Source organism: Podarcis vaucheri, assembly GCF_965113315.1.
Source record: "Podarcis vaucheri genome assembly, chromosome: 14".
Taxonomy (NCBI): Eukaryota; Metazoa; Chordata; class Lepidosauria; order Squamata; family Lacertidae; genus Podarcis; species Podarcis vaucheri.
This window is the reverse complement of record NC_138752.1, coordinates 1,357,718-1,377,501: the sequence shown is the minus strand read 5'-3', so window position 1 is coordinate 1,377,501 and position 19,784 is coordinate 1,357,718. Positions and strand designations below refer to the sequence as shown.

General features: G+C 47.0%; 1 protein-coding gene across 5 annotated transcripts in view; it reads right to left on the bottom strand.

Annotated features, from left to right (window-relative positions):
- The window catches only part of CIB2 (calcium and integrin binding family member 2), a gene marked incomplete at its 3' end in the record, with an annotated part of 46,776 nt that extends 29,766 nt beyond the window's left edge, over positions 1 to 17,010 (bottom strand). The window contains exons 1-2 of one of the 5 annotated variants that reach the window (XM_082198153.1): positions 16,586 to 17,010; positions 5,143 to 5,177 (exon numbers count right to left, since the gene is read on the bottom strand). In XM_082198153.1, coding sequence (XP_082054279.1) covers positions 5,143 to 5,177; positions 16,586 to 16,636 — 86 coding nt within the window. In that variant the 5' untranslated portion in view covers positions 16,637 to 17,010. The other 4 variants (XM_082198154.1, XM_082198155.1, XM_082198157.1 and 1 more) reach the window with 4 other exon arrangements.
- Between the last annotated feature and the right edge of the window lie 2,774 nt (positions 17,011 to 19,784).

Genomic DNA, 19,784 nt, shown 5'->3' with positions numbered 1-19,784 from the left:
CTGGATTTGCTGAATTGGGTTTCTTGTCCTGAAGCCTAAAGGGAAATTTAAAAAAAAAACAAAAACAGATGGGCTGGGAAATGAGTAGGCATTATTGGGGGGGGGGGAGAGACATGTGATGGAGAGAAATGATGGCTTGTGGGTTTTCTTTTTTCTTTTTTTAAATTATGGGCTGAAGCTTTGGACACCACAGCAACTCAAGTTAACTCTGCCCACTTTGCATACAGAAGGGTCTCAAGCTGAATGCCTGGCATCTCCAGTTAAAGAACTGGGTCTCAGGGCTGGGAAGGGAGGTTTGCCAGAGACTGGATGCCAGCTGGATCAGACCAGCCTTCCCCAGGGCTCACTGGCAGAGCAGAAGGTCCCGGGTTCAACCTTCACCCCTCCATGCAGGGTGCAGAGGGACTCCTACCAGAATCCTTGGAGAGCTGCTGCCAGTCAGTGTAGAGAAATACTAGGCTAGAGGGGCAGGAGGGGAGCCCCAAGAAGCCTCTGGCTGGTGAGGAGACCCCTCCCGCCCCCCCGCCGCCTGAAGAGGTCCCTTCAGAGCTTCCTCGGACAGCAATCAAGCTTGGCTCTTCTCAAGATATCCCTGGGACACCAAAAACCATAAATAACACAGACATGGGGGGGGGGGGGGAAGGCTATGGCCAGACAATAGCTGACGTCATAAACTTTACCTGTGTCCAGGGGCGTAGGAAGGGGGGTGGGGGGCGCCCCGGGGGCCATCATGGAGAGGGCGACAAATGGTCAAGGAACAATTACTGCCCTACTAGGGTGGTTCATAAAAAACTTTTTTTTTTAAAAAAAGGTGCCCGCTCCAAAGGTCTTATCTTAGTACACTAGGGATTATATAGCTATATGTGAAATTCCATGCATATCAGTTAATATCTCAACCCTCCTCCACGAAAATAGCTGTTTACTTGGTTGTTTCCCTATGTCGTGAAGGCTGAAATTTCCACTCAGTGGAGCAGGGTCAAGAGATTAACTGATATGCAAGAAATTATATAGCTATATAATCCCTAGTTTAGTAAAATAAGACCTTTGGAGCAGGCATTTTTTTAAAAAAAAAGTTTTTTACGCCCCGTCCTACCGCCCCACCCTCCGCGTGGCTTCCCAGGTCCTAAGGGAAGAAAAGGAGACGCCGCCGAGCAGACTGGGCCTGGCCTTGCCTTCGCCCCGCCCCCTGCACACAGCCGATTGGCCAGCTGGGTTGGGGGCGGGGCCAAGGCAAGGCCTAGTCTCCTCGGCCTCCTTTTCTTCTCCTAGGCCGGCTGCTGAGGAGGCCTGCCCAGGCCGCGGCCTGTCCTGCGCACCCCCTTCGGGCCCAACCCCCCCCTCCGGAAAACCTTCGCTGCCCCCCAAAGTGGCGCGTGCGGGACAGTGGCAGCGCTGCCGCCCCGTTTTGCCCGCCTGTGGCGCCGGGAGGAGCAGCTCGGCCTCCCCTGCGTGAAGCCGGGACCCCCCCCCCCAAGCAGTTGTGGAATTAAAAGAAGAGGAGAAAAAGCAGCGAAGCTGTTCTGTGGCTCATGGACCAGTTAGGCTCTATTAATGAAGTTCACACTTTTGAGAACCAGTCTGATGCTTTTGCAGAAAAATATTCCCAGACACAAGACTTTTATATCTTTATTTCTTAAGCCCTTTCAGTCTCAAGGCTAAGCACAGCAAACTGTACATTCCCAAGGCTGGATTTTATTTACTTTTGTGTGCTGGTGTATCCGTGTCTCCCTTGTATCTATTGGGGTCTATTCTCTTGCCTTTCCTTTGATGCTACTGATTACTTCTGCTGTTTTAATTTTAGAGAAAGTGTTTAATTTAAAAAGGATCTGAACTATAGAATAACAGTGGTAACAATACATTGAAGACAAGTAAATCTTTTGGGGAGGGTGGTCCCAGAGCCCTAGCGCCCCCACCCCAAAGAGGATCAAATGGGCGGACTTTGGCACTCTTTTGTCCTCCCCTCCCCCAAGGTCTTTCTCTCTATCTGCGCTGGATCCCTGCCTGTTACGTTACATGGGGGGAAACCCATGTGGGGTTCCTCTCTGTGTAAAGCCTAAACACAATCCATCCTGTAGATTTAAGTATCTGTCCACAGTCGGCTACTTGTTATCAGAGGCGCAGAATCCATATTCCTTTGTAAGAAAATACGAAATAACGTAAAACCATTTTTGAAGGGGGGAAAAATGACCTTCCTACGCCTCTGCCTGTGGCCTTCCAAAAAATCCGAAGCTGAAGCAATTCTCCTTAGGAGTAATTTCATGTTGTGACAGACAGACCCAGAACCAATTAGCTGGCTCAGTGGAAAGCAACACGGCCCCCTCCGTGAATCCATAGGCAGGAGGGTGTTGCATCTCTCAGAGGCCAAGTCCCGAGGTGCTATGTGCTCCCATGGATGTTGTGCCGCATACACTTTCAGAGATCCATGCTCCAACTAGGATGCCTGCTGAGCTACCCTGAAAAGCCTGCTTTTTATCTCCATCTATTGCCAGTTACTAATGGGATCTTTGAGCACATTTCTTTCTTTCTTTCTTTCTTTCTTTCTTTCTTTCTTTCTTGCTGTGGACAAGCATCAATCATATTCCCTCATTAAAGGTTTTCTTCAAATTATCATTGAAAGAAGGAGACAGGCAAAAATCCATTAGCCGGGAGAGGCTCCCAGATTTAATTATTCCACTCTCTTGAACATTTTTACAGGAAGGAGAAGGTGGAACTGGGCCATGGAGCCTGACCCTAGGTCCTTTGGGAAAGGGCAAGGTGGGGAGTTGTCATCTTGGAATGAAAGTCCACCCCTGGCTACTCATCACAGCTGCAGTTAATCTCAAGATTTTGAATACCAGTAGATGATGAGCAGCCATGAAAGAGAGAAGTTGTTCAGGGTGCAGAACCTCCTTCAGTCCAAGGGCCACATTTCCACATGGGAAAGTTTTCAGGGGCCAGAGGCAAAAGCAGACAGAGCAATGGGTGCAACTCTCACCTTTGCACAGGAGGCTGCATGCCAGCCACACAAAAGCCAGAGGTTCAGAAGAGCATTAAGAGCTCTGCTGGATCAGGCCAATAGCCCATCTACTCCAACCTCCTGTTCTCAAAGCGACTACTCAGATGCCTGTAGGAAACTCGCAAGCGGGATCCCATCCCAGTGTGAGAATACTCCCCCCCCCCCCATGGTTTCCAGCAACTGGCACTCAAAAGCAGGGCAGAGAAATAAAAGCATACACACACCGCACACAGCCTCTTTAAAATGATGAATTAGGTTAATCTCACACCTGCCAAACAAAGAATGAAATTCTAGCACTCTTTCAAAGAGACTTGGCGGGGGAATGGAGGCATCTTTTGGAGGCAAAGAAAACTTTGGAGAAACGAGGTCCGGTTTCAACAAAACACCAGTTTGGGAAGGATGGGGGGTTTGGCTGAGCCATGCAAAGATACAGCATACCTAGCAGACAGAAAATGTTGGCTGTTCCTAAGGGGAAATATTTGTGAGGAAGGGTCAGCCAGGCAGGGCATCAATAAACCAACGGAGACTGTACCCATTAGCACAGTTCCCTTATTCCACCCTCCAGTGCCTGCCTGACACATTCTCTTCTCCTCAGACTATTATGTTCTTTGTGGGAACTGAAAGTCCTGCAGCCTTGGCTGGACAGAGAATTATCATTCATTTTTATTTTACCTTTTAGGTACACTGAACACAGAAGTGACACCTGTTTTTGCTGAAATGAATACATATAATTCTAGGAAGGGTCTACACTAGCTGGCACTGCTGTAAGTGCCACATAAAACCCTTCTGCACCTGCAAGAAATTGATCTCTGGGTGTGGCAGCACCTACTCTGTGGAACTCCCTGCCCACTGACATCAGGCAAGTGCCTTCACTGTACTTTTTTCAGTGTCTGCTGAAAACATTTGCGATGAGACCAGCCTGAAAGCATGAAGACATGACATTTCTTCTGTAAAAGGGAGCAGAGACTCCTTGTCTGGGTCATCATCATCTGAGCGTGTTCATTGATCGGCATCTCAGGAGTCTCTCAGCTAGGAGGGCAGGAGCAACTCTGGCCTGAGTTCTTGGACAGCAGCTGACAGCCAGAGTAGACAACACTGGGCTAAATGGTAGGAAAGCCAGACAGTGCCTGGAAGCAGGACAATCACTCCGTTGTAGAAAGTGTGGTTTGTATGGTCCCTCCTTCATAGATCCCTGGAATCTCCACAATAGATAAGGCAGGAGGTGATAGGAAAGACCTCTGCCAGAGCCCTGGAAAGGGCACAGCTAGCTGGGCCTCATCCACTCTTAGCTTTGCTCCGTGTTTCTAGGCACACGCCCAGGCTTTCCAGGTCCGTCTCCAAGGAGGGTGTTTGTTTGTCCCAGCACTTTCCCCAGAAAAACCCACATTTTACCGCTGAATTGGAGCAACCAGCTATCAGGTTCTGAGAATTGCTGCTCGCTCCAATTCAGCGGCAAAACACAGGTTTTCCAAGGGAAAGTACCAGGACAAAACAAAGCGCTCGGAGCTGGGCCTGGGAAGCCAGCAGATGAGTCCTCAGCAGAGACAACGATGGTCCAGATCAGGCAGCCCAAGGCGGTGGCCGCCAGATGGTGTCAGGCAGCAGCTTGCCCTCACTGGGATCATCTTCTCCCTCTTAAACCAAACCGATAAGAACGCAAGAACATGCAAACAGCCTGCTAGATCAGGCCTAGGACCCATCTAACCCAGCATCCCGTTCTCACAGTGGCAGATGTCTGTGGGAAACTGGCAAGCACAAAAGCCCTCTCCCTGCAGTTTCTCGCAACTGGTATTCAAAGGCACTGCTGCAGAGGCAGAGCATGGCCATCCTGGCTAGCAGACATCCATAGCCCTCTCCTCCGTCATGAATTGATGCAATCCTCTTTAAAGCCATCCAGGTTGGTGGCCATCGCTGCCTCCTGTGGCAGGGAGTTCCATAGTTTAACTGGACTGCATGAAGAAGTCCTTTCTTTTATCTTGCTTCACTTGGGTGGTTTCTATATCACCAAGCATTACATCTCAGTACACAAACCCTTTCTTCTAAAAAGGAATCTGAACTTCCTGAACTCCTTCCACTGGGAATGATGGGAGCACCACCACCAGCCCCAGCACAAATTAGCAGAGCAGAAGGAAGTGTGATCTGCTTACCGAAGGATTTCCTTTCGTGTGAAGAAAGTGCAATCCTGCAAATGAGACAAAAAGAGAAAGGAAACATGGTGTTTTCATTGGGAAGGTGGTAAGAAAAGTATTGATTGATTTGAGAGGGTGGTGGTGATAATTTCATTTATGAATCGCTTCCTGTGTGGCATCCAAAAACAGCTGGCATATAGAAAACATTTAAAACAATGGAATCTGTAAGAACAATTAGAAAACAATTAAATATAGAGAAATAACTTAAAACAACAACAGCACAATTATGTTCTGTGTTTAAGAAAATGCTTTATTCTCTTGCTAACTATGCTGTTTTAAATGTGTATTCTACATTTGACCTCCTTTAGTAATGTCTTATTTTGAAAACTTTAAGATAATAAAAAAAGTTTGCTGCATAAAATGTCTTGTTTTGAAATCTTTAAGATAAAAAAGATAATGGAGCAAGCTTTTTCCAGCTCTGAAGGGCAGGAGTCAAACAAGACAGGAGATTTCGACTAAACCTCAGGAAGAACTTTCTGACAGTAATTGCTCTTCAGCAATGGAATGATCTCCTTCGGGAGGTTGTGGACTCTCCTTCCTTGGAGGTTTCTAAGCAGAGGTTGGGTGGCCATCTGCCAGGGATGCTTTCTGGCTGAGAGGACCCTTGGGGGTCTCTTCAATCTCTATAATTCTATGATTCTATGATTTTACAATATTTTACTTTTTTGTTAATTATGTTGCTTTGAGTTTATATTTCATGTTTGATCTTCTTCTGTAATGTTTAATTCTAAAAATCTGATGTTTTAATCTTGATTGCAAACTACTTTGAGGTATTAATGTTAAAAATATAAAGTGGTATAGAAATAAAATGAATAAGAATAAGAAATAATAATTAAATAAAAACAGCAGGGATAAAGCTCTCTATTTAGAAGAAGAACTTATTCAGTAGTTGCCAAAAAGACAAGACTCTAAGAACATGAGCAGGGCATCTGCTGGATCTGGCTGTTAGTTTCTGTTTGCCACTGTGCAGTGCTTTGAGTCACAAGACTCTGTTTACATTCCAGAGACATTCCAGGCTGTTGGAAGTCTCACGGGAGATGGATGTGATGTTACTGTTTCCTGTTCCTTTGTTTGTTTCAGTTGCTCTCTGCTTTCACAGAGAGAGGATGTGTTTTCTGTCTGCGTAGTTAGGAAAATAAAACTCTTTGCAATGTAGCCATAAATCTCATCACTTCCACATGCTGCTTTGATTCTCTGCATAATGGAATGTGCCTGGAGCCTTATCAAAGGCTCAGGTCGCTAATCACGTCAGAGGCGATTCCGGAGGAGCTCGGCCGATCGCAGGTTCCGACATTGGCCAGGGGCCCATCCAGTCCTGCATCCTCTTCTCACAGTGGCCAACCAGGTGCCCCCGGGGGAAACAAGCAGGATGCCAGCCCAAGAGCCCCCTCCTGTCCCGCCAACAGCCTCTTCCGCCATGAAAGCCTCCCATCCTCTTTTCAAGCCATCCAATGCCTCCTGGAGGAGCAAGTGGCATAGTTTGTCTGTGTGTCGGTGGAGAAAGTACTGCACTTTCTCTGTCCTGAATCTTCCAGCGTTCAGCCTCATTGGGTGTCCATGAGTCTGAGTATTATGAGAGACGGAGAAAACCTTTTCTCCACCTACTTTCTCCATTTATATACTTCTATCATGTTGCCTCTTACTTGTCAAAAGAGACGGTGCCTGTCTGAGGGTTTTACCTTTACACCTGGCAAAGTAGCCAAGGAGGGGTGGGGGTTGCTTGCTTCTTTGCTGCAAACATTTCTCCATCTCTCTTCAGCCTCCCTGGCTGCCAGCACTTCCTGGGCTGAAAAGGCCCCATGGGAGGAGTCTTGAACTGAAGTGCAAGAAGCCAGGAAGGCTGCAATAGTCGGCGTGCCAGTGAGATGCTTTACAGAATGAAAGCAAGAGCAATCACAAATACTGCTTTGAGGGGTTTTTTCCAATCAAGTTGTATATAAATTTTATGAACTAAATAAAAAAGGATAAAAAAACATGATCACCACCCCCAGTCAGCTTAAAAGTTAGGTAAGCAAGACCAAAAAAGAGCCCCTGCACTTCACTCATGAGAGTGAATTATTTTATTTTATTTTACTTTATTTTATTGATAGAAGAAAGGTCCACCATCTGAAAACCTGGAGAGCCACTGCTGCCAGTCAGTGTGGTCAGTACTGAGCTCTGTGGTCTGACTCAGTATGAGGCAGGCACCTGTGTTCCTCTCCGGTGCCAAGGGTGCAAGAGGTGCTCTTACAGACCCCCAAACACACAATCAGGATGCCCCAATAAACTAGTTTAATTCTGACTAGCTAAACATGTTCTAATTTGCCAGCCCTAACTAACTATAAGAAAGGAAAGAAGCTGAACCAGCAGACCTGGGCTGGGCCAAACTGGTTTGGGTTTCAAGGCCCTCTCTGTGCCTAGTGGAGCATCAATTATTAAGCCCTCCCCCCCCCCAAGTGATCCGAAAGTGAGGCTCTTTCCTGGGCTTGTATTACGTGGCACAGGGGGAGGGGGGAGCAGGCACCTGGTCGGTGATGTCACCTGGTCTGAATCGGCACAAAGGGAAATAAGAGCTGCCAGGGCCACGTCTGCCTTCATCCCGGAATGTGCAAAACACCTCACTTTTTCAGAGCTATCACTTCAGGGAGCTCCATTTCAAAAGGCTGGTGCAAGGTAACAAAGAGAAGTGGGTTAACTCTCGCAAAAGCAACCTGCTGTGTAATTATATCTGGAGGAGAAGCAGCCAAGGCCAGTACTTAACAAGAAAGGGAATGGAATGTCATCCAAATGTCCAAGTCAGCAAGGAAGAAGGCGAGCGGCACTGAGCTCAATCAGGGATAATGATAATACTGCACTACTGCTGGGGAGGTGTATTGTGATGCCCCATACAGGCCAATTCAATGCTCCCATCTGCGGAACTGGCCCTGTTGCAGACGCCACTTATCATCATCTGTTCCACATTGGTAGGAAAGAGATCCCTGATTGTGGCAGCTCCTACACTTTGGAACTTCCTGCTCACTGACATCAGGAGGCGCCTTCCCTGCACTCTTTTCGGTCTCTGCTGAAAAAAAATTGTATAGACTAGCCTACCCACATGTTTAGCAACTTAGAAAATTCTTAGCCTACTTTCCCCCAAAAAGTCATAAATTATTATTAATTCTTTTTTATTGATAATTTTATTGCTATATATTTTAGGAAACCACTTTGAGGGTTTTTTTGGGAAGGTTACAGTCAAGTGGTGAATTTAAAACATACGGTACATTCTTCCAATGTCCTACATTGGTAAATTTTTGGCAGAGAATAGAAATGACTGACTGTGTAGAAAACTCTTAAATTTGCAGAGCAAAATATACTTTTGAATTATATATCCAATACAAAGGGACAATATGAATGGACTCTCCGTGCCCTTATTATGGCAAAAATACAGGTATTGATGAACTGGAAGAATAAAAATGCGGTTCTCTTCAACGAATGGAAAAAAGATATGTATAAACTTGCAACACATGAACAAGTTGCGTACAAACATAGACTTGCTGTGGACAAATTTTACGATATTTGGAAATCATTTTTATAAACACTGTATTAGGTTAGGTTTAAGATAAGCACAATAACAATCTTGTAATGTTTATGTTTTTTGTTTGTTTTTTACATGGGTGCTATTTTATTATATTACTATTCATGTCTTATTTTACCTTGCACAGTTGTAATTTTATACTTATTTTTCAATAAAGAAAATCTATCTAACTATCCATCAAACCGTGGATTTATTTTATAAAATAAATCCTCATCACAGGCTGGCTAGCCCAACACTCTGACAGTGGTCTGCTGAAAGCCTCTGAGTGCTCAGAAGCAAAACAGGAACTGCCTTGACTTTTCTGTGAACCCCACCCTTAGACCTCCAGGTATAGGGCAGTATAATGATGGTGATGATGCCTTTCCCCAGTACTGTGCAAGGATAGGAAAACACAAGAGCCCTGGAAATGCTTCTTCTTCCCAGAGCTGCTTCTTAGGGCGGATATGGCAGAAGGCAGGGAGACAGACAGAAAGGGAAATCCTACCCTTGTCCCTGCTGTTAGGATGGCAAGACAGAATAAGGAGGGAGTAGACAGCCTGGAGGTCGTCTGGAGGAATGAGGAGGGAGCTTGGTGGGGCAGTGCCCCATTGGCCCATACAGAGCAGCCTCCACCTTCAGTCCCAGAGGGCCATGTTCCCGCCACAGGCCACCCTCCAGGGGCCAGGGGGTCTCTTCCAAGTAGGTGTGGTCAGGGGCAAGAGGAGTCAGAGATTTCTGTGCCTGCCCCCAGCTCTTTCCTCTCCACAGGCAGGCAAGCGGCAGAGTCACACTTCAAGGATACATTCCAGCCTGTCCAGGAGGCAAATGAAGGGCTGCTGGGGGGGGGGGGCTCCCAAAGGGCCTGAGCTTCTGATCTGACCCCTGCACTCACATCTGGCCACCTCTGTTTTGCAGAGACATTTTGCCTTGAAAAGTGGTGAATCGTCAAATGCCATGGACTAGCAGCTTTAAACCGAAATCTGTTTTCTGTGAATTTGTCCAGTTTACCACAAACAACTTAGGTTTTTATGTAAAATCATCCTGTATACAAACAGAGAACTTATTTTCTGAGTGCCAGTCCTTTCCTAGGAATAAAGTCACCAGCCACACTCAGAAAGGGGGCTTTAAAAGACTTGCAGTGAAACACCAAGTTATGCAGAAGTACAATAAAAAAAATGGGAGGTGGGCTAAGACCCCTTAGCTAGGGCATGAAACAAAAATAGCCCAGTGAGAACAACACAACACAATAAAACAGTTTGACTGCAATTCTCTGCAGCTTTCAAGTTGTAGCCTGAAATTATTTTATGTTATTTATTCTATCTAGGTCATCATGTTTTACAAGCCAGCTCAATAAATATTAAATATCAGGTTTAAGATGTCAAGTTGTAGCCAACTCAGTCCTATACAGAGTACACCCATTGAAATTAATGGCATACATGAGCCATGCTTGTTAACTTCGGTGGGTCTACTCTAAGTAAGACTAGAATTGGATCCAAGCCATTATCTAGAAAATATCCTGCTCTTTTAAACAAATCTTTGTCCAATTCCACCAGGCAAACACAAAGCCAACTTTACCTTCCAATTTATTTTTTATTTATTTTTGTAGCAGCTGGAGCTCTGGCAATTGAATTCCAATTCAATTAAAATGTTTTGGCCTGCCTGGCGAAAGATGGAGATGAATCATCCACATCTGATCAGGCAGCTTCCCTAGGCTAGAAAATTGCACCAGCGTTGAGAATGACTTAATGAACACATTAGACTTTCTTCCTCTGTCAGGGAAGAAGTGGATGGAGTTAATTCAAAACACATGGTTTTGCAATCTGTCCAGAGGGTTGATTGATTGATTGATTGATTGATTGATGGATTGCATTTATATCTCATCTTCCCTCCAAGGAGCTCAAGGTGGCTTACAGAGTTCTCTTCCTCCCCATTTTTCCTCCCCCAAATCCTGTGAGGAGCTTAGGCTTAAGGTGAGTGGTTGCCCCCAAGGTCACCCAGTCAGGGGCCTAGGAAGGGGGGTGCAGGGGCTGTGGTGTGTCCCGGGTGCCACCCTGACGGGGGGGTGACAAAATGGCCGGCGGCACTCACTGCAGGGCCTGCAGCGCGCACAAGCCATGCATCTTGGCGCCCACCGGCTCCGCGCTGTCCGCCGGCTGCTGTAGGGCGGCTGAGGCCCCACGGCACACTCCATCCCTCCCTGTGCCATCCCTATAGGGACGGGATGGGGCATGTGGCGCCCATAGGGATGCCCCAAGCGGCTGAGAGTCTTCCTCTGCCGCTGCACCCAATGAGCTGCAAGGCCAAGTGGGAATTCAAACCCTTGTCTCTCCCAGATCATAGTCTGAGTCTCTAACCACTACACTACTTTGGCTCTATTGATATGATATGATTTAATATATTTGATTTAATATATTAGCTATATTAAATCCTGGGAAGGGGGAATCCTATTCCATATCGAAACACGATGTTTGCACAAATAGTTGGTTGAAAATGTCCCTGTGGATACCCATATTATGGTTTAATTTAAGAATATTCCTGTCCATCCAGACACTGGGTGGCTGAAAGATAATGTTCCTTGGATCATTTATATTATTTAGCAGTGAATATATCCAGTTGTTTTTAAAGTTTGGGTAGTTGTTTGCAGCCCTGAACTCCTTTAAGAGGAAGAGCAGGATTATTATTATTATTATTATTATTACTACTACTACTACTACTACTGTTATTATTATTGCTATTTCACAATGTGGATGTGTGAGAGGTGAGTGCTGCCAAAGCCGGCATAGATAAAACTCCAGGCTCGCTGCCAGTTGCTGTCTTTTAGAGTTACTTACAAAGTTCAAAAGAAAGTTTCCAGAGCTTCAAAGCATGTCTGACCCTGTCGGCTAAGATGCCTCGTATGGTGTTTTTTTTACTTTTTCTTCCCCAGCAGGCTAGTCGGTGGAAACCCCGCCTCTGATTTCCTCTGTTCAAAGAATAACTAGTTCCGGGCTCAGCCTCCCCCCTCCCTGCCTCTTCTTCTCTGTCAGATGACAGGCTAGTTACAGATAGGTAGCCGTGTTGGTCTGCCATAGTCAAAATAAAAAAATTCCTTCCAGTAGCACCTTAAAGACCAACTAAGTTAGTTCTTGGTATGAGCTTTCGTGTGCATGCACACTTCCTCAGATACACTCTGAAGAAGTATCTGAAGAAGTGTGCATGCACACGAAAGCTCATACCAAGAACTAACTTAGTTGGTCTTTAAGGTGCTACTGGAAGGAATTTTTTTATTTTGGATGACAGGCTACTAATTATCTCTTTAGGCTCTCTATAAGTGCTGGTCTCTCCCCTTAGCTCTTCTGCCGTTTGCATGTCCCTGACAGGATGTACAAAGTGGCTTATGCATTCCTTATTTATTTATTTGAATGGATGGACTTTGCTGGCAGTGTAGTCTGGGTACTTCTAGAAAATCTGTATCTATAGTCCTGCTTAGGTTACCAGCCTGGGGATTTTGGAGTTACTTTTATTTGAAATTGCATTTGTTATACATTATTTATAATCCATATAAGCTGATGTTTCTGTGCCTCTCTGTTTTATCCACAAATCCACCCAGAGGCCCTCTTTGGCCCTTAACACATTTTGTCTCCAAATAAGGCCCTCGCATAAACCTGAAGCTCCACCCAACCTGACCCTTTATAACCCTTTATAACAGAGTTAACTCCTGGTCAGCTGATGGGCCATTGACGCCCTTGTAGGTCAAGTGTCATGTATCCAAAAGAATGAGCAGTCTTTGTTTAATCTCCCTCCATCTTATTGGGTCAGTGAAGACAACCAGCTCTGCTCGAATGTAATGCACTCAAGATACTGTATAGTGAAGGTCTCTGCTCCCTGTTTAAAACCACGTTGCAACAACTACAACCAGAAATCAGAAACTATTTATACAGTGGTACCTCTGGTAACGAACATCATTCGTTCCGGAGGTCCGTTCTTAAGCTGAAATCGTTCTTATCCTGAGGCACGCTTTCGCTAATGGGGCCTCCCGCTGCACGTGCACCTCCGGCGTGCGATTTCCATCTGCATCCTGGGGCAAAGTTTGCAACCAGGAGCAGCTACTTCCGGGTTAGCAGAGTTCGTAACTCAAAGCATTCATAACCAGGGGTGCCTCTGTATTCTCTGGGGGTAAGAAACTGGCAGCCAAGGAGGCTGAATCCCTTTCACACCTGTCCCAACCATGGTCACACACCCATTATTTACCTGCTCAGCTTAAAATAATAATAAAGGGGCAAAGTTCTAGCCCTCATGTTTAAAGAGGAAGACAAGGCCTGCTGAGAACATTCACACGGGACCGGCTAACTTGCCAGACTTGTTCAGGCGTTCCTGGAAGCAGAGGCCCGTGGGTCCACATTCACTTCATGTTTCCGTTCACTGCATTTCTGCTGTAAAGTCTCATAGGGATCTCATGCGAGGAAGGGGTGCAAGATTTGCATGCACTCAACTGATAGACCACCTTCTACTGAATCTGCTGAAATGCTGAGCGCACTCTCGGAGGCTCTCCTCTGAAACCCCCCCCCCACCTGAAACCAAGTGAACGCTGGAGGCTGAGGAAGTGCAGGGAGGCAAGCTGTGAATTGTACTGGTGAACTGTAATGAAATAACTGGGGCCAGGTATGAGTGATATCAGGTGGGTATCTTCCCAGTACTCTTTTAGGCAGCACCTGCTAAAAATATCTAGAACACTGATGTGTTCTTGGTTATTGCTGGTTTTAATTCTCTGAATGCTTTAATTGCTTTTACTAATAATTTTATTCATAGAATCATAGAATTATAGATGGAAGGGATCCTTTGATCATCTAGTCAAACCCCTCAAATTCTTATAGTTTTATTCTATTTGTAAACTGCTTTGAGGGATTTTTTTCTACAATCAAGTGGCATATAAATTTTATGAAATGAATAAAAATAATTAAATGTGAGAATATTATGCCACTGCTTTTTCATAACTGGCAGAATGCCAAGTCCTGTCTGGTTAACGTATTAAAGTTATTTGAGTGTCAGCAAGCACAGAATGGCCAGTTGATGCTGTATGCCTGGACTTCCAATAAGCTTTTGATATTGGGACTGGGACTGTACTAACATTTTATTGACAGGTCAAAGAAGCTTTTGATGAATTACTTGTCTCCCCAGACTCCTGAGCCAGCTTGGTAGGAATGCAGTGGCGTAGCGTGGGGGGTGCAGGGGGGGCCGGCCGCACCGGGCGCAACATCTGGGGGTTAGGGTTAGGGGGCGCAAATCCACGGGTTAGGGGGCACAAATCCACGGGTTAGGGGGCGCAAATTACTTGCCTTGCCCCGGGTGCTGACAACCCACGCTACGCCACTGTAGGAATGGAATTAGAGGAGAGTTTCTCTTACAGAACAAAAGATGGCTTGAAACAGGAATGGAGAGCAGGAATAAACAAGCTATTCTCCTGATGGGGGGGTGGATACTGCCCCCCCAGGAGTAAGCAGTGAAGGAGCCAGGTTTGCTGAGGATGCCAAATTGTTCAAAGGGATTCAACCAAAAGGGAACTGCAGGGAGTTCTAAAAGGGTCTCTGCGAAACGAGTGGAACTGGCAGGTGAAACTCAGTGGGAGTGCGAGCAGAGTGATGTGCACTGTTGCCCCCCGCCCCCCGTTCAGCAAGAGAGGGGGGTTGTGAAATCTGGGGTGCCATGGAGGGCAGCAGGGGGAGACAGATTTAATCCACAGGGTGCAACCTACCATGACATTTGGTTGGACTTCCACAGCAGAGCTTCCTGTGTCAAAGAATGTTAAGAGGCAGGATGACGCCGCCCCCCCAAGTCTATGGGTAACATGGGGAAGAGCCACATGGGGGGGAGACCAACTGCAGAGCACAAATTTGATTCAACCCTAAAGCCTTGTGTTCATAAACTAAAAGTTGTAGGATGTATATATCACTTTTCAGGCAGGCCTCACAAAGCAGTTTACATAAGATTATTCCAGTCATAACATTCATTACAAAAAAGTTACACTACATAATAGAAAAGAAAAGTTGTTTGTTTAGAAAATGCTGTTACTGCTTTAAAAAAGGGTTAGACACATCTGGACTGGTCTGATTCTGTATAGGCAGGTCTTTCCTTGAGGGACAGAGCTCTCCTGTGACTCTGAGCAGGCAGACTTTTCTCGCTTCAATCCTGGTGTTTCCATGGGGGGATGGAAGTGCCCCTTTCCCACAGTCCTAGAACCATAGCCAGTCAGTCCAGAAAACCCTGAGCTAGGTACACAAATGGTCTGACTAAGGAAATGGGAGCTTTCTATTCATCTCACAGGGATGTGTAACGATAAAAGGGAGGAGGGATGTACATCCATGCCCTGGAGCTCTTTGCAGGAAAAGTATAAATGATACGACTATAAAGTGGAGATGTCAGGGATTGAACCTGGGACCTTCTGCTCACAAAACAGGAGCACTGCCATGGAGCTATCACCTCTCTGTACATTGCTAGCTCTCTTGGGCTGTCATCATAGACAGGTGAAAGTTGCATTGGACTTGGTGAGGTTCTTTTTTCTCTTACCAAACATACAGTGGTACCTTGGGTTACATATGCTTCAGGTTACATATGCTTCAGGTTACAGACTCTGCTAACCCAGAAATAGTGCTTCAGGTTAAGAACTTTGCTTCAAGATGAGAACAGAAATTGTGCTCCAGGGGCACGGCAGTAGCAGGAGGCCCCATTAGCTAAAGTGGTGCTTCAGGTTAAGAACAGTTTCAAGTTAAGTACGGACCTCCGGAACGAATTAAGTACTTAACCCGAGGTACCACTGTATACAGAATTACACTGTTACACTGCAGTTAAAACAAATGTAGCCCCAAGACCATGGGTTGGCAAACGATGGTTCGTGGGCCGGATCAGGCCCAATTGCTTTCTAGATCCGGCCCGCATATGTGCTTTCTAGATCCGGCCCGTGCCAGGAATCCAGGCAGCCGGCATAGCGTGCGCATGCACAATGGTTTTTGTGACTCCGCCAGGTTTGGGGGTCAAAAGTGGAGACAAGCCCCTTCTCCGCAATCTTTTCTCCCGGGGTGGGGGAGAGGGAAAAGGAGCCACCGTTTGGATTTCAGGAAGGGCAGTTGCGGCGGCGGCGGCCGGGGCTCAGAGGCGCCTCGGGAGCGACGCCCGCCGGAGTCTGTGGCAGCGGTGCTCCGCGCTGGAGGAAGCGGGGCGCGCCTGGGCGGCTGCACTCCAAGGCAGCTCTGCGCTCTGCTGGGGAGGCCGCTCAGGAGCTACGCGGTGCGGGCCAAGGAAAGGGAAATCGCCGCCGCCGCCGCCGCCGCCGCCACCTCATCTTCCCTCACGTGGGGAAAAGAACATTTTTGCTTGAGCGGCGCCGGCCGGACTTAGTGTGGCCAACGGCTTTTCCCTTCACCCACGCGTGCGCACACGCTCTCCAGGGCTGACAGGAATGGCACGCTGACCTCAGCCCCCCACCCCCACCCACCCCACCTTACGAGAGAAATAAGAACTGTCAATGCATAAAATGCAAAGGAAGCAGCGTGGGTGTATGAGGGAACACCCCCCCCCCAAAAAAGTCGCATTTGGGCAACGTTGGGGCTGGTCCCAATAAGGGGTTTTGCCAAAAATGTGGGTCATAATCATGGCAACATACAGTCCGCCCCCCCCCACAAGTTCTGAGGGACAATGGACCGGCCCCCCGCTGAAAAAGTGTGCTGACCCCTGCCCAAGACCAACTCAAAAGCATCCAGCCTTTTGTGCATTGGGGGCGGGGGGAGAGGATTGCCACCTGGGGAGTTGCTCCCTGGATTTTCTGTCTCTGGCAAGAGAAGAGATGCAGAGCAGCAGGGCGACGTCCCCGTCCCCGGCAAGGCAAGCGCCGCTCACCTGGTAGGCATCCAGCTGTTCATCGGTAAATATCGTCTGCTTGTTGCCCATCTTAAAGGGGGACTCCTCTCCGCCCGCGCAGGGATCCCATGGCAAGATTCAGGAGGCATGGAGAGCAGACGTGCAACTGGAGGAGCGAGCGGAAGAGAATCCCCGCGCCCGCATCGCCGAGGCTCCCGGCCGCCGTCTGGGCAGCAGCAAGCAGCAAAGGCAGGAGGCAGGGGGTTAAAATCCCACGCGAATATCGCCCCCGAAGGCCCTACGTTTTCCTCGGGTGCCACGGAAGGGTTTCTCCGAAGGGCGAAAATCTGATGCGGAGCTTCCAGGGTCTGCAGAAACCATCTCGGCTGCCTCCGATCTCCAGCGCCCCCGGCGAAAGACCCCTCCCTCCTCTCTGCAGCTTCGCGGTGCGGGAAGGCTCTCCACCACTAGGGGGCAGCCCAGAGCCCCTTTGGACAAGAGACTCGCCTCCGCCCAACCTGCGTAGGGCCGGGAAGATCGCGCAGCGGGGAGCGGGCCGACTTCGGAGCGTCACAGAACTCTTCTTCAGGCGCGATGGTAACCGCACTCGCCAAAAGGGCGGGGCAGAAGAAGCTGCTGCTTGTAGAGGACCCACCTGAAACAGGTTGTAGGGCAAGGCTGGCCAGTGGGGTGCTCTTCATGGGATGATGGACTACAACTCCCCTCATCCTGGCTAATGGGCCGTGGTGGCTGGGGCTGGTGGGAATTGCAGCCCAACAGCACCTGGGGGCACCACCTTGGCCCCACCCCTACTGAGACTAGCTTGTCCTCCCTGCAAAAAAGAGGGTGGGCTGTGATGTGCCTTCCTCATGCTGCTGTAGCATGTAAGTATTCCCCTCCACAGCTAATAACAGTGCCAGGCAAGGCCTCTTCCCTGCTTCCTCCTATTGCCCAAAAAGAAAATGACTTTGGGTGCACCAGACATTGGCTGTGTAGGCACCCTATATTTCATGCACACAACCTCCACCAAAGAATCCTGGGAACTGTAGTTTGCCAAGGGTGCTGGGGATTGTAGCTCTTTGGAGGAAGTCCTGTGATTTAAATGTACAGCATGTGTGCAGACATGGAACATGTAGTTTGCTCTGAGCACATCAGATTTTTCAAGTTCCCTGCCTGTGTTCAATGAGTTCAGACATATGACAGAAAGAAAAGGAAAACACTTATATAGTTTAAAGAAAGTAAATCTGTTCCCACTGTAAAATCCTAGTTGATCAATAGAATTACACAGGCAAACATTTAGATCCCTTTAATGATGAGATTACCTCTGTAGCAATAAGCTTGTAGCTTTAAAAATAGTGTGTCCTTGTTTGCTCCTGTCTTAGGGTGGAGAAAGGACAGGCAAGATCCAGCCAGGGATTCTGACCACTGGTGTGAAATTCACGGCATGTAATGCCTTAAAAGAAAATATTATGAAAATGATATATAGGTGGTACATGACCCCAGTCAAACTTGCAAAAATATACCATTTGCCAGACAATAAGTGTTAGAAATGTAAGGAAGCTGAAGGAACATTCTTTCATCTTTGGTGGACGTGCCCAAAGGTTAAGGCTTTCTGGGAAATGATCTATAATGAGTTTTAAAAGGTATTTAAATATACCTTCCTTAAGAAACCAGAGGCCTTACTGTTGGGCATTGTCGGCCAAATGGTGCCAAAGAAGGACCGAACCTTTTTTATGTATGCGACAACAGCAGAAAGAATACTCATCACAAAGCATTGGAAGACTCAAGATTTACCCACTCTGGAAGAATGGCAGATGCAACTGATAGACTATATGGAATTGGCAGAAATGACTGGCAGAATCCGAGATCTGGGAGAAGAGACAGTGGAAGAGGACTGGAAGAAATTCAAAGACTATCTGCAAAAGCATTGTAAATTGTATGAATGTTAGAAGGATGCAGGATATTAAGATAATATGGCATTAGTAATCTAGTGGAAAGGAGTATGACAATAACTGAACTATAAAGAACTAAGATGAAATTTGAATAATATTATGTCAAGCTAAATTATTTAAATATTGGATAACAAAGGGTAAAATTGGAGACATAATAGTTGAAATGTACAATTTAGAACAAATTTTGAGAGAAGGTGAAGTATTGCTGAATATGATGCTGTAACCAGGAACACAGAAAAGGGAGATGTGAGGGAGTCATGAAAGAGGGTTATGGAACTCATAGAATCATAGAATCATAGAGTTGGAAGAGACCACAAGGGCCATCGAGTCCAACCCCCTGCCAAGCAGGAAACACCATCAGAGCACTCCTGACATATGGTTGTCAAGCCTCTGCTTAAAGACCTCCAAAGTAGGAGACTCCACCACACTCCTTGGCAGCAAATTCCACTGTCGAACAGCTCTTACTGTCAGGAAGTTCTTCCTAATGTTTAGGTGGAATCTTCTTTCTTGTAGTTTGGATCCATTGCTCCGTGTCCGCTTCTCTGGAGCAGCAGAAAACAACCTTTCTCCCTCCTCTATATGACATCCTTTTATATATTTGAACATGGCTATCATATCACCCCTTAACCTCCTCTTCTCCAGGCTAAACATGCCCAGCTCCCTAGCCGTTCCTCATAAGGCATCATTTCCAGGCCTTTGACCATTTTGGTTGCCCTCCTCTGGACACGTTCCAGTTTGTCAATGTCCTTCTTGAACTGTGGTGCCCAGAACTGGACACAGTACTCCAGGTGAGGTCTGACCAGAGCAGAATACAGTGGGACTAATACTTCCCTTGATCTAGATGCTATACTCCTATTGATGCAGCCCAGAATTGCATTGGCTTTTTTAGCTGCCGGGTCACACTGTTGGCTCATGTCAAGTTTGTGGTCAACCAAGACTCCTAGATCCTTTTCACATGTACTGCTCTCAAGCCAGGTGTCACCCATCTTGTATTTGTGCCTCTCATATTTTTTTTTGCCCAAGTGCAATACTTTACATTTCTCCCTGTTAAAATTCATCTTGTTTGTTTTTGCCCAGTTCTCTAATCTGTCAAGGTCGTTTTGAAGTGTGATCCTGTCCTCTGGGGTGTTAGCCACCCCTCCCAGTTTGGTGTCATCTGCAAATTTGATCAGGATGCCCTTGAGTCCATCATCCAAATCGTTGATAAAGATGTTGAATAAGACCGGGCCCAAGACAGAACCCTGTGGCACCCCACTAGTCACTCTTCTCCAGGATGAAGAGGAACC